At 41.9% G+C, this 12712-nt stretch overlaps 1 protein-coding gene across 1 annotated transcript in view; it reads right to left on the minus strand.

The window, feature by feature from the left end:
• me1 (malic enzyme 1, NADP(+)-dependent, cytosolic) overlaps nucleotides 1-12712 on the minus strand; it is an 84140-nt gene that overhangs the window by 40923 nt on the left and 30505 nt on the right. The window contains exons 2-3 of the mRNA XM_069656090.1: nucleotides 10023-10156; nucleotides 6010-6159 (exon numbers count right to left, since the gene is read on the minus strand). Coding sequence (XP_069512191.1) covers nucleotides 6010-6159; nucleotides 10023-10156 — 284 coding nt within the window. The remainder of the gene's footprint in view (nucleotides 1-6009; nucleotides 6160-10022; nucleotides 10157-12712) is intronic.

Here is a 12712-nt window from a genome sequence, read left to right on the forward strand (position 1 = left end):
GACTCTACCACTGAGCCACAGCCGCCACAAATGGTCCTTTTCATCATTTTCTGGAGGGGCCTGCCAGTTTTTGATTGGGGCTGACCAGAGACTCTTTACGGGCCACTAAGCCCTGTAATGCGAGGGCCACATAACCTATGGAGAAGCCAGAAAGCATATAGTCTCATTTTTGTAAACCTTTTGTTAACATCCGGACAAACCAGAGTCTGAATGAGCTGAGATCAATGATGGACTAAACTAACTTCTCATAAGGATCCAAATACATCCACCTAGCTCTCAGTCATGCTTCACCACTCTAATTCATGGAAAGTCATGTCACTTTGACTTAGCAATGGTCCTTTGTACTGTGAATCACAGACCATTCAGACAGCTAGTCTTAGAGGGGTAGACAGTTTTTCAAAACACATATTTATAAGGATTACTTCCATGTTTATACAGTAAACTGTGACACTGCTGTGGATTTGTGTTGGGTATTCACTGATTCATTCATTTATTATACTAAGGAATACTGCAGGAAAACTGGAGTTAGTCTACTGTGCCCTTACATTTCTTTGCTTTCCCTGGCACTAAAACTTCCTCAGACATGATCTCTGTATAATTTTAAACAAGGTCTTCAAAGTCCAGTATGAAATTAATCCCAAATGTTTGCCACGTTCCTCATGAGGTCAGTGTTATTCTAAACCACTTTCTCCTCCCTGCTTCTTCTCGGCTTCTTCCATTCAAAACAGGCTCATCCTCAGCTTGACTCACGGTCTACCAAAGAGCAAAAATGCATCATACATCAACAAATACATCAGACACAGTCATGCTATCAATCATATTCAGGAAAGAAATTCTCCTTGGACTACTGTTTATGTGGTTGTTTTGTATTCATGGTTTTAAGCAGGTCATCGTGGTTCAATAATTGTGTAGATTAATGACCTACGCTATTTTTTACTTTCCCTGGATGCTCATCAATCCAAAAGAGACTGTTTCTCTCACACACATGCAGTGTAACACGGTGTGTGGGCCTGAAGGGCTGAGATCACAACTCAAATACCCCTAATCTGGAAGGTTGGAACACTTCATCATCCAGCATGTGCCACCCCAGAGGTGGCCGAGGCAGCTTCAGCTGACGTCTGTCATTATGCCTGCATAACCTCCTGTAGCTCACCCTTTGGTTTAGTCAAAGACCAGCCTCACAAGACCTTATCAAGGTTGCGTTCAGGTCACACTGTAAAAGTCACATGCCGAACCCCCAGCCTTCTGATTGAGAAACGACCAACTCTACCAATGAGCCATACAGCCCAAACACCCCCTCTTTTCTCTTTGATTCCTGATGTGCTAGTCATCAGTTTCTGGTCTTAATTTTTTTGTAGAACATTGATGTGAAAATATGCTTGTATTAATATCTGTCTATCCATTATTTATACTGCTTATCCTGTCCTCTCATGCCTTTGGACTTTGGTTGGAAGCCGGAGTAGTTGAAGAGAACCCATGCAAGCACAGGGACATTTTCTATGCTTTCTCTGTATCAGAGCAACTGTAACCCACAAATCTCCCCCCGGGGATTAATAAAGTATTTCTGATTCTGATTCTGATTCTGATTCTGATTCTGAACATGCAAATGCAAGGAGAGGTTTATTTTTTGGTCTTTTCAAGGTATTTGAAAAAAAGAAAAAATACAGTCTTGCCTTGTTCGTTTAGTTTAAGGAAGTTTGGGGCCATTCATTCTTTAACGTCCTGGAAGAAGTCGAGCAGAAGTTGTAAAGACTAAGTGCTGTTGCATTTTAGAGGAAGATACATCTGGGTATCTGCGAAACAGAGGAGGCTCCAAAACAGAGCCCTGAGGAATCCCACAGGTTCATATAGTCCTATTGGTTGGTAGCTTTCATTGGATGCTGTCTAGATTTCTCATGTTAGTTTTTTTGTGCAATTAAAAAAAAAATCTATCTTATCAACCTGAGCAGTTTAAATCATATAAAGAGATACAGGCAGTCAGACCCGTGGCTAATATAGTAGGAATGGCAGAATAGGAAGAAGAAAGCATCTGGTCTCTGGTCTACCTCTTGGGAGATTAGGAATGGCCATGTTTTACTTTCCAATTCCTGACAGACAGCTGCAGTAGAGTTGCTGACCCATGACCCTTAACCAAGAATCCACTAATGGGCTACCAGTAATCATCTATCTCCATCAGCAAGATGGATTGGTTTGTGTCACTTAACTAGAGAGCTCCTTTAGCAGTCACACTCATACTTCATTACTAGTTTATTTAGACACCTCTTAGCCATGCACCGCAGAGGGCACGGCAACACTGCAAATGACTGATGTAAACCTAATTGCCTTCATGTAATACTTGGGATCATATTTCTGCTACAAAACATTATAATTTATCACAACGGAGTACATTCACCTTTCAAACAAAATACACAACATGCATTTATGTTGAAAACAGAAACAAACTTGTGTGAAGACAGACCAACTTTCTCTGCTGAACACTGTGTCCGCTCATGAGCATACAAACCAATAAAAGTAAGCATGTCCACTAATCTTGTGATGATGTGAATGTGTTCCTTTTTCCTGCTCTCCTTCCTGCCTCTGCCCCATCTAAAGATCAGTGAATCAGCTGTGTTTTTTCACTTAATGGAGCTTGCCCTTTGGCCTCTGGTACAGAGCCTGGTGTCGGAGTGTTTAGTCTCTGTAAAGCAGATTAGCGGGGGAAAGTCAGGCAAGACAAGGAGAGGCTGCTACTCCCATACAGAACGTCTTTATACCTAACCAAGAGCCAGTGATTAGAGACCTAATCTGCTACTGTGGTGGTCCAGCCAGCTGGAAGACACGCATGCACACACACATGTGGATGCACAATGGCATCAGTAATCCTTAACAGGTATTTCAAAAGGATGACAGTCAGGAAAATGCCCTGTGCATTAGATTTAGACAGAAACTAAACCATACTTTCCACTCTGCATAATGATCCACCAAGACGTATAAAACAAGACTGAAAGACTACAGCCATGTTAGCAGCTCTGTGAGGGCTACTTAGGCAGTGATTAGCCAAATGCCAATGTCAGCATAGGAATATACTCACAATGACTATGTTTAAGCAGCTCCTTTAGTAGAAGACTGAGACACCCACCCTGCAAGAAGGAGCGCTACCGCAGGTCCTTCATACCCACTGCTGTCAGACTTAACACATAACATTATACTGTAATAACTCTACTGCAAACATCATCAATATTCATACTACAATTATACACATTCTCCCTTCCATACATAGTTCAAAATGTTATGCAATAATTCTGTGCAATCATTTCTGCTACACTGTGCAATATTATTTAAAAAAATGACTGCACTATTTTCTGTGCAGAAAAATAACCTCTGCTTCTTTTGACAAGGAAAAATGTGTACAAAGTGTTTGTTAATTATTTTGTTACTGTTACCATTTATATTGTCATATCTTTAAATCTTTTTATTCCCACCTACTGTGTGTCTTCTTTATTACTTGAGTGCTTTATTTAATTTGCCTGTTTTGTGAGCTGCTGTAACGAGTTCATTTCCCCTTTAGGGGATCAATAAAGCTTATCTGATGTTAAGCATGTAAACAGTTTAACATGTTAAGTGTCTTACTTTTGCATGTAAGCATGCTAATATATGCTAATTAGCAGCAAAACAAAGTACAGCCTTGTTGTATTTGATCATCAACAACATTTTAAACAGATTGAAATTTTGATTTGACAATGCTGCTAAAAGAAAAGTCAATGCATTACCAAAGCTCAACTGACCAAGCAGATGGCCACTGAGTCTGGTTGTGTCCGAGGTTTCTGTCTGTTAAAAGGACGTTTTTCTGTGCCGGTAAATAATATTATACTGTTTAGACCTGGCCTCAAAATTTTGTGGTGTCATTAAACTTAAGCCCACGAACAGCAACCTGCCTGATCAGACAGAGCGCATTTGAGCAGCTGTGGGCGGCTTTTTTGTCGTTTTTTTTTTTAAAGAGAGGGACGCTTTTTGTGCGCTGCTTTTGTGTTGCACAGCGCCTCACGTTTTTCTGCTCTGTGCACCTCGCGTTTTTTGTGGAAACGAGGGCCTCAGGTTTTTTTTCATTGTCCAATCGGATGAAAGGAGAGGCGGGCCTTCTGTCAGTTTACAATATAATGGTTAGGTTAATGACAGCTAATGATTCAGTAGTTGCCTCAACAACAGTAAAAGGCGCAACGAACTGCTCTTGGATAGATGGATAGATAGATCACAGACAAAATCATTTGGGAGGGGGGGAGTGGGGAATGGGGAGTACTTCCTTTATTGATGAGGCATATTTTTCATGGATACTACTTTACATTTCTGTCTTTATATTGGACAGAATAAAAAAAAAAAAACGGGCTCATGCCCCGCTTGGGTCCTATCTGTGCAAGTGCCTGTGACTAACTGATCCCCTGATGCACATTTCCTAGCTTCCCAACTCCCAACCCCGGGGCCTCAGCCAGCATGGCCCACTGTTCTGTGAGAATGATGGAGTGAAATGACTCCTCCGGTCAGCTCACTGAGAGAAAAGGAAGAATGCTGGAAATATTTTCCATCTACTTCTAAAGGCATGGGGAAACAGGGAGATGTTGAGTAAGTAATTTGCATGAGACGACTTGGTTTTCCAAGCATTTAAATTCACCCGAGAGCTAAGCATTGCAAATTAAAACTGCTCAGTTAGGAAAACTGGGGTTTCACAGCTAATCAGAAACAGTCCTGATAGTTATATAAATGAAGTCATCATTGAATTAAGTTAAATCTGACAGTATGGTTTTGTCATGCTAGGCCACGCTAACTTAAAGCCAAATTTCAGCCACTGGCAATCACTTTCAGTGGATTGCTTAGTGGCTATGAGCCATAGCTAACCCTTTACGTTGCCATGTGGATTAATAGCTTATATGTTTGTGTCCATTTAAATCCTGACAGGAGTCAGTGATCATGGCTGACAGCAGTAATGGAGCTTGAGAGCCTGTGAAGTACAGTTGACTAGGGTGGTCTTTCTCCTTTAAGAGTAAAAACAAACCCAACCCGTAACCACCTGTGTAAGGTGAAATCCAGGGCCAAGTAAAACAGAGAGGTTCCTGAATGCAGCACTGAGAATGAAAACACTATCAAGTTAATATCTATTAGTAACTGCTTAGGGAATGTTGCTGTCAGATAGTGAGAGAGTTGGACCTGATGAACCTATTTGAGGGAAAACAGATTCTAGCAGAAAGGTGTGTGTGTGTGTGTGTGTGTGTGTGTGTGTGTGTCAGAGAGAGATAGAGAGAGAGTGTGTGTTTACAGTAGAGGAAGAGGAGAGGAAACCAGTGAATGTCTGACTGCTCAGTGCAGAGCCAGATCCACTCAAGGTGAACCCTGAACTGATTTCAACAGCTTACAGCGGTTTACCTCGAGCTGAGCTGTCTAACCAAACTCCAGCTGAACGAGCTACAGTAACATACACATGCTTATCAAGAGCCCCTGACCTGTTGGTGTCATCACAATACATGAAATCTTTTGACGATGCCAAATGTCTTTTAAATCAATTTGATGGAGCTGCATCATGACAAGCAGTGAGTGGGGCGTATTCTCCAGTCGGGTGGCATTTTACCTTTGGATTGTTTCACATTTAGTCTTAGTGCTTGAGAGTAAAAGTCAGTTTCCACAACACTTATGGCGGCTTTTTTACTTCAACTTGGCTGACATGTATATGAGCTGAGATTGGTGCAAACCTGCGACCAGGCAGCTCTTTACAGGGTGCTTTGAATGTATATATTTATGTGAAAAAAGCAGCCTCAAGCAGTGGAATATTTGTACCACACAGCTAGCAGTTGAAGAAACAAAAACAATACAATTTCCAACGCCATAAAACACTTACTAAATGAGTGTTGGAAGATTGGCGGGGTGGGAACAGAGAAAGAAAACAGTATCACTCACTTCCTTTTGGCCTACCTTTTAAAAGCTATTATTCTTTTAAACTGCAACTTTTCCTTTTTTTTTTTCATTGCTGTGAGTGTGTCTCACCTCGGTCTTCTGAATATCAGGCCGTACTGCTGGCAGGCCAGGCCCACAATGGGGGTGTAAATGATGGGCATGAACCTCTCGATGTCTGACGTCAGCACCCGATAGAACAGCTTCTCGTTGCGGTCCTGGAGCCCCATCAGAAACACATATCTGGGAGTGACAGGGAGGAGGAAGGAGGAAAGCACAGCATGTTAATCCGTAACATCTTGAGGACTCAATACCTGCAGGACTGAGGAACGGTTTATTAAAGTCAGATGTTAAATCCTGCGTGTTTGTGAGTGAGATGTAGCAAGCAAGATTGGAGGCACTGCAAGTAAACACATTGAGAGTAAACACTCTTACATAAAAAGAGGGTAAAAAAAGAGAGGCAAAGATTTTTAGCATGAGCGTACGTCCATATGGCTGCTTTAAAAAGTTAATTATTGGTTATTGCATGAAACAATAGAAGCCTGTTGACTCCACGAATCTGCAAGTTGATGTTTTATTTGTTCTGGCAAACGTGTCCGGTTCCCTTCATGTTTGGACAGATTTCCATGTGACCTGATTCTGAATCACAATCACAAACTTTTATGTAATAAAGCACGAGATTTATACAAAGATTAAATGCCCCTCAGACATTTCTGAAGGCTGATACTGATTGGAAACACATCTGCCATTGCGGCAATATTAAACTAACAGTTGTTGCTTTTGCTGTGTACCAATGGTAAATATTGGTTACTAAATCCAGCCAGCCAGCTAGCTTGCACAGCAGCCTACCACTCACCACCTCACATGTTGTTTTGTTCTGATTGGTTGTGGTTCTATCAAATTGCATCCAGAGGTATTTTGGTGTGCACGTTGATAAAGAACTCAGAGGTTCCAGACTAATTTGCATTTGCAAAGTGCTCTGGCAGGCTAACACAATGGTACAGTGAAAGCCAGTAAAAGCAAAGCAGTGAGCTTACACAAAATCAAGAAAGAAAAGAGAAGAAAAGAACTCTGCTCACATGTGCAATAATCACTTGTAAAGATTTGTTTTGCTTGTGTTCCAAATGATTGGAAAAATACACAGAATCAAAATCCGCCCCTCTGATAGTCTACACAAGCTCTTTGTTCTGATTGACCGGGAAGTGAGGGTTTGCATATGACCCAAATTAAGTTGAGCACGCCAGAAAAGGCTCTACTTCTAATCAGAGAAGTTTCCATAAAGCCAAGAGCACAAGGTGCCTCTTGTTCAGGGGATAAAAAGCATGCACGCCCTCCCTGCTATAGGTTAGGCCACAGCAGCTGCACAATACATGGTGGTGACAGTTGCTCTTGAAGGAAACTGTTTTCATATTGGCGAAACAAATTAGCTTCTGCCACATGCAATTCATCACATGAAGAGTCTCTGTTCGCCTCTCAATATGGAATCGACTTCAATTTAGCCATAGATAAATTTACTGTGGACTGAAGTCTAGATGTTCCTGTTTCTTTAGGTCAACACATTAAAGATCTAATCTTGAATATTTTAATTTGATGCTCTTGAGCGGCACCCACTGGCGATAATTAGTAATTACGGGAGGGCACTTCCCAATTTAACCAGACGTCTACAGCTGCCCCCTTTGCCTTTGTTCTAACTCTTGATTTTCCTCGCTTTCGTTTTTAGACTGTTTGCCTTCATCTGAGCGTCGAATTTGTTCTTTGGATTTTCACTTATTTTTGACTCAGCCATAGTAGATTACCGTTTCCTTGCAATGCTTACAGAGACCTGAACTGCAGACACTTAGCTCCGCCTACACTCTCTGAAAGACCAATCAATGCTGGGTGATGGAAAACACGCCACTTACTGGGTGCCGCTTGCGATTTTTTCCGCGAATGTCGCCACCGACACACAGTCCATAAAAATATACTGGAAATACAAAGGCTTTCATCAGTGGGTCATAGGCTCAATCACCATTGTGTTACCTCATTCGGTGATAGATAGTGACTTAAAAACATTTATTTAAAAAAAATTATGCCTTTAACTATGTAAATTTCTTGACTCTGGAAACAGATAACAACAATTAAAACTCTTAACCTAAAATCAACTCAGCTTTAACTTTAACCACATGTCAAATATGTCCATGTGCCTGTATCAATACAGGCTGATATTGCACATAGATGACCATTAGTACATTGTGTCTCTTTTAGATGAGATGAGAATAAAAGGGATACGAAAACAAAAGTGTCAGTGTCACATTCTGTCTCTACAGTAGCTCATCCTCATGGGATCAGTATTCCGCTCTCTTATTTGAATCGCCATATGGAACATTTATTCTAGCAAGATTATCTTATTGCTATTCCAGAGGAATTTGAAAAAGAACAATCTTTATAGTTTTAGCTCTTTGCAAGTTATAGTATATGTTCAAAGCCTCAAACAGAAGGGTGGGAATCAAGGAGCAAATCATGTAATACTTAATTCACTTTTTTTTTTTAAAGTTTTTTTTTATCAATTCACTCTTGCAAATTTGGGGGACGTATCAGAAACTGACTAGACAGTGAGTTAAAAATCAATTCTCCAATAAACCCCCACATCACATCCTACCATGTTACTGCAGAGTTCCACTGTGTGGTTTCATGCTGGCAAACATTAAGGAACTTTTCTTTATTCTTAACCTTAAAAGGCGTGAGCTCTACGCACACCCAGGAAACAGGAATATTTACAGTACACAGTGCTTTATAAAGCAGGATCCATGCTGACTTATTGAGTGCAGCGTTTCCTTTAAGGTCAGCTGAGGCAGCCAGGATATAATATATCTCTGTCTTAATCTATCATAGCATGAGTGATCAACCGACTCTGCTCCGTCAAGCCCATTTTTAGCTTGTTACTGCTTTCTTACAACCTTCCCGGATATAAGGTTTCCCCTTAGCTGTTCCATTTTATACACTGCAGTATTTCAGTTGGCAAAGCCTTTGAACAACCATTTCCTGCTTTCACGACAGAGTCACAGTAGGAACTTTAGTCCCTCCATCATGTCAGATCATAAACGCTTGTGCCTGCGGGGCTGTTTTCTTTGCCATAGTTTGTCACAATGATTCAAAAACAAGACAAATGCCACTGAAAGGAAAACATTAGAGTCTGGATAACTGACTAAAATAGAATGGGAACCAGTAAAAGTTATGGTCGTAAAAAGTAAATGCCAGCGTCTAACAGCAAATACCAGAGAGGGATCCAGAGTTGGGGAACAGACTGTAAGTAAACACAGCAGGCCTGAGCAATGGCAGGCAAATAGCAGCGCTTAATCCACGGGACCAGAGCCCAAAGCTGGAACGCACACAAGGCCCAGAGACAGCTCTGACACTGGTAGGGCATGGGAATGGATACAACAAGCTCATAATGACTGTTTTTTAAGATGATGCATTGTTGTTATTGCGATATAATTCCTGTCAACCCTAAATCCCGTCTCACAAGAAACTCAGTCATCCTTTACATCAGGAGTGACGGCTGATGGAACGGTTGAATGAGAGAGGGCAGCTGGAATGAGAGGCAATTTCACAGACAGATAACATTCAGCTTCAGCGTATAATTCAAAACAGTGAGCGGACTGAAGCTGTGACTTCAATCTTGTTGATCAAAGACAGACCGAAAAGTTACCATGAGGCAGATTCATTACATAATGCCAGCATCTACGACTCCTGAGCATCTAATGAAGCGTACAAGAATGGACTGGAGTTTTTGTTTGGTCGCTGTGGAGGTCATAAAAACACTAATGGAGGAGAACAGGCAGGAGAAAGAGAAATGGGAGTAAAGAGGGGAGAGGAGTAAGGGGATTTGTTCAGTAAAATATGTGGTGTTAGGAGATGGATGTGGATCTCTGAGGGCTGATCACTAATCTGCTTCTCCTTTTCTGAAGGCTTCCAGATGTACAGTAGATCCCTCAGAGAGCACAGGGGCAGGGGGATCCTCCACAGTCAGTCGAAGTTCAACTCTACTGATTTGAAGCTGACAGAAAATAAGAGCTGTTGCATCACAGTAGTAGAGGTTTCTGTCTGTATTGATACGTCAGCCTCACCTGTCCAGGTCGTCTTTCTGCATGTCGTAGTTTTTGAGCACCCGGAGCAGCTGGATGTCCTGGCTGATGAAGCAGGGAGGCAGAAGGCCGTGGGTCCCCAGCTGGAGACGTTCCTCCAGGGAGAAAGCCATGCCCTGCAAACACACACAGACACTTCATTATACTTCACCATCCTAACAAACACAGCATCATCCAGAGTTAAACACCACTGTGTTGTGTTATATGCTTTCTGTCAAAGATTTTCATTTATATAAATGTCTGTTAAGTCACTCTCTATCTATCTATAATGACGTAACACAATGGTGATTGAGCCTATGTCCCACTGATGAAAGCCTTTGCAGTATTACAGACTGGAATGAATGTCTGTGGCGACATTCGTGGAAAGAAATCACAAGCAACACCCATTTAGTGACGCGTTCTCCATCAGCCAGCAGTGGTTGCTCTGCCAGAGAGGGTAGGCGGAGCTAAGTGGCTGCTTTTCTGGTCTCTGCAAGTGTTGCGAGTAAACAGTAATCTACTATGGCTGAACAAACAAAGAAAAGATCGAGGACTACAGATACAACTTCAAAAATAAGTGAAAATCCAAAGAAAAGATGAAGGCAAACAGTTTAAAAACCGTGAACGTCACACATGCTAAACTGTCTGGATTTCCGCGAAGTGTGCTCCTGCAATTATCATTTATCACCAAAGGTGCCGCCAAAGAGAAAGAAACTGAGCTCTTTGAGATTACCACTTTAAAAGGATGGTTCAGATTTATTTGCTTTCTTCCTGAGAAAAAGATGAGACAAACAATTTCACTCTTATATCTGTCTAGCAAATATGAACCTACTGCCAGGACACAGTGACCTGATCTGATTTCTATATCCTGCTGGTTAAGCAACCTTAATCATGGTCAATCTTTTCGCACTCTTGGTATTTACCCCCCCGGGCTCAGTTACGCTCTGAAAACTCAGAACAATCAGATATTTAGGAAAATATTCCCCAATCTTTTCTGTTCAAACATTCCTGAGTGTTGAGAGAAGTGGCGTGTCAGATGTGTCCTCTGTTAGGCGTTAAGGGGTGTTTGCTCCCAGAGGGGCTCCCTCTCAGCTAATCTGTGTTCAGAGAGGCCGCTGCTAGCTCACAAGCTGATGTGATGTCAACTTTCTCCAATGCACTTCCTTAAAGAACACACACAACAAGACCCAGACTAATATCCTGCTTCACTTTGACCTTTACTTTGGCTTTGATCTTTCTCACCTCTGACATTTGAACGGGAATATTGAAAAACGTGCACACGTTCAGGGTCAAGGCCGTAACCCTGAAGAATCTGACCTTTGACCTGTGATAGGAGACATCTGACTCAGGAAAGGTGTCACGTTAGTGTTAGTGTGACGTCAAAAAGTGGACATAGTGTGAGATTGAGGCACATCAGCGACAGCCCTTTTATATAAACGGTTAGGATTTGTACCCCAAGTCACCCAGAAGAAGCACTGAGTCCATTTTTGAGAAGGGAACAGCAGTCCCTACTATTCTCTGCCAGTCAGGCATGATACAGAACGGTGGGCATTTTCATTTTCTCGTTCATTTTCGGCCATGAGCGACCAGCGACCCAGTGAAACCTCAGCCACAACATGCCAGCTACTGTTGCTGACTGGTGAGTCAGAAGTAAGGCTGCAGCGTCTCTGATTTGGATCACTTCCATGGATGCTTGGCTCAGGCTACCACCATTTACGGCTTTTCCAAGCCATCGGCACTTTCTATGTATGTGGTTCTGTTAAAGCAGTTCTGAGGTTGTAAAAAAAAACGTGCTTGATCACACGAGACATACTGTTAGAGGGAAGTTTAAAAGCATACAACACACAAAAAGCATTCAGGATAAAGTTTGGTGGTCTTGACGTCAGAGCAACCATCAGAGCTGACCACGGACATCCTTCCAAATCGTATTACTCTTATATTTAGATGAATAAAAAAGCAGACTGCTTTTAAAGAGTCGATTTTAGATTTAATCTCAAAGGTTCTAGAAGGAAATGACGCTAAAAGAAAGGGGATGACGGAAAAGAAACAAGCAGTAAGAGCACTTCCTCGTTTCTGTAGCAATAGGTTTCATGTTTTCTTACAAGCTATCAGGAATAACTGTGTCTTTCAGCAGTTACCACAGAACATGTTAACATGAACTTGCACAAACTTTGTCAGTTATTTAGCTGACAGCACTAAATCATCCCACTGAAAAAAGGGCACCGGTTATTTCTGACACAAAAAGTAGGAGTTCCGATCCGTCCGTCGTTGGCCGTGGCTTGGTGCAGTCTGTACTTAGCCGACCTCAAATAGACAGAAGCAGCTCGGAATTACAACCTTCCTCAATTATCAAAAAAAGATTTTCTATTTTACAGAGTGCCAGCTGTTCACTTCAGACTCAGCAGCTGGCCCACGATGCACCACTGCTCCGCTACTTGGTCCGCTGTCTGCCACAGCTGACCATGAGGGATATATGGGAGAAAAAAGCCTTAAAATACACGAGGCACACTGAGCTTAATATGAGGCTGTAAACTGAGGTTCAACCCTCTCACAGTCTCCCATTGCTCTTTCATTAGCTGAGACACACTCAGAGTGGCACTTAGAGGATTCTTAAATCCTTGTCTTGTGCTCTTTCTGGGAGAGAATCTGCTGTTTTTGAACAGAAACACTGAAAAATGATGAACACCAGGCAT

The sequence above is a fragment of the Semicossyphus pulcher genome, unplaced genomic scaffold (genome assembly GCF_022749685.1).
Source record: "Semicossyphus pulcher isolate SPU_LCO1_2020_fin unplaced genomic scaffold, fSemPul1.0.p SCAF_9, whole genome shotgun sequence".
Lineage (NCBI taxonomy): Eukaryota > Metazoa > Chordata > Actinopteri > Labriformes > Labridae > Semicossyphus > Semicossyphus pulcher.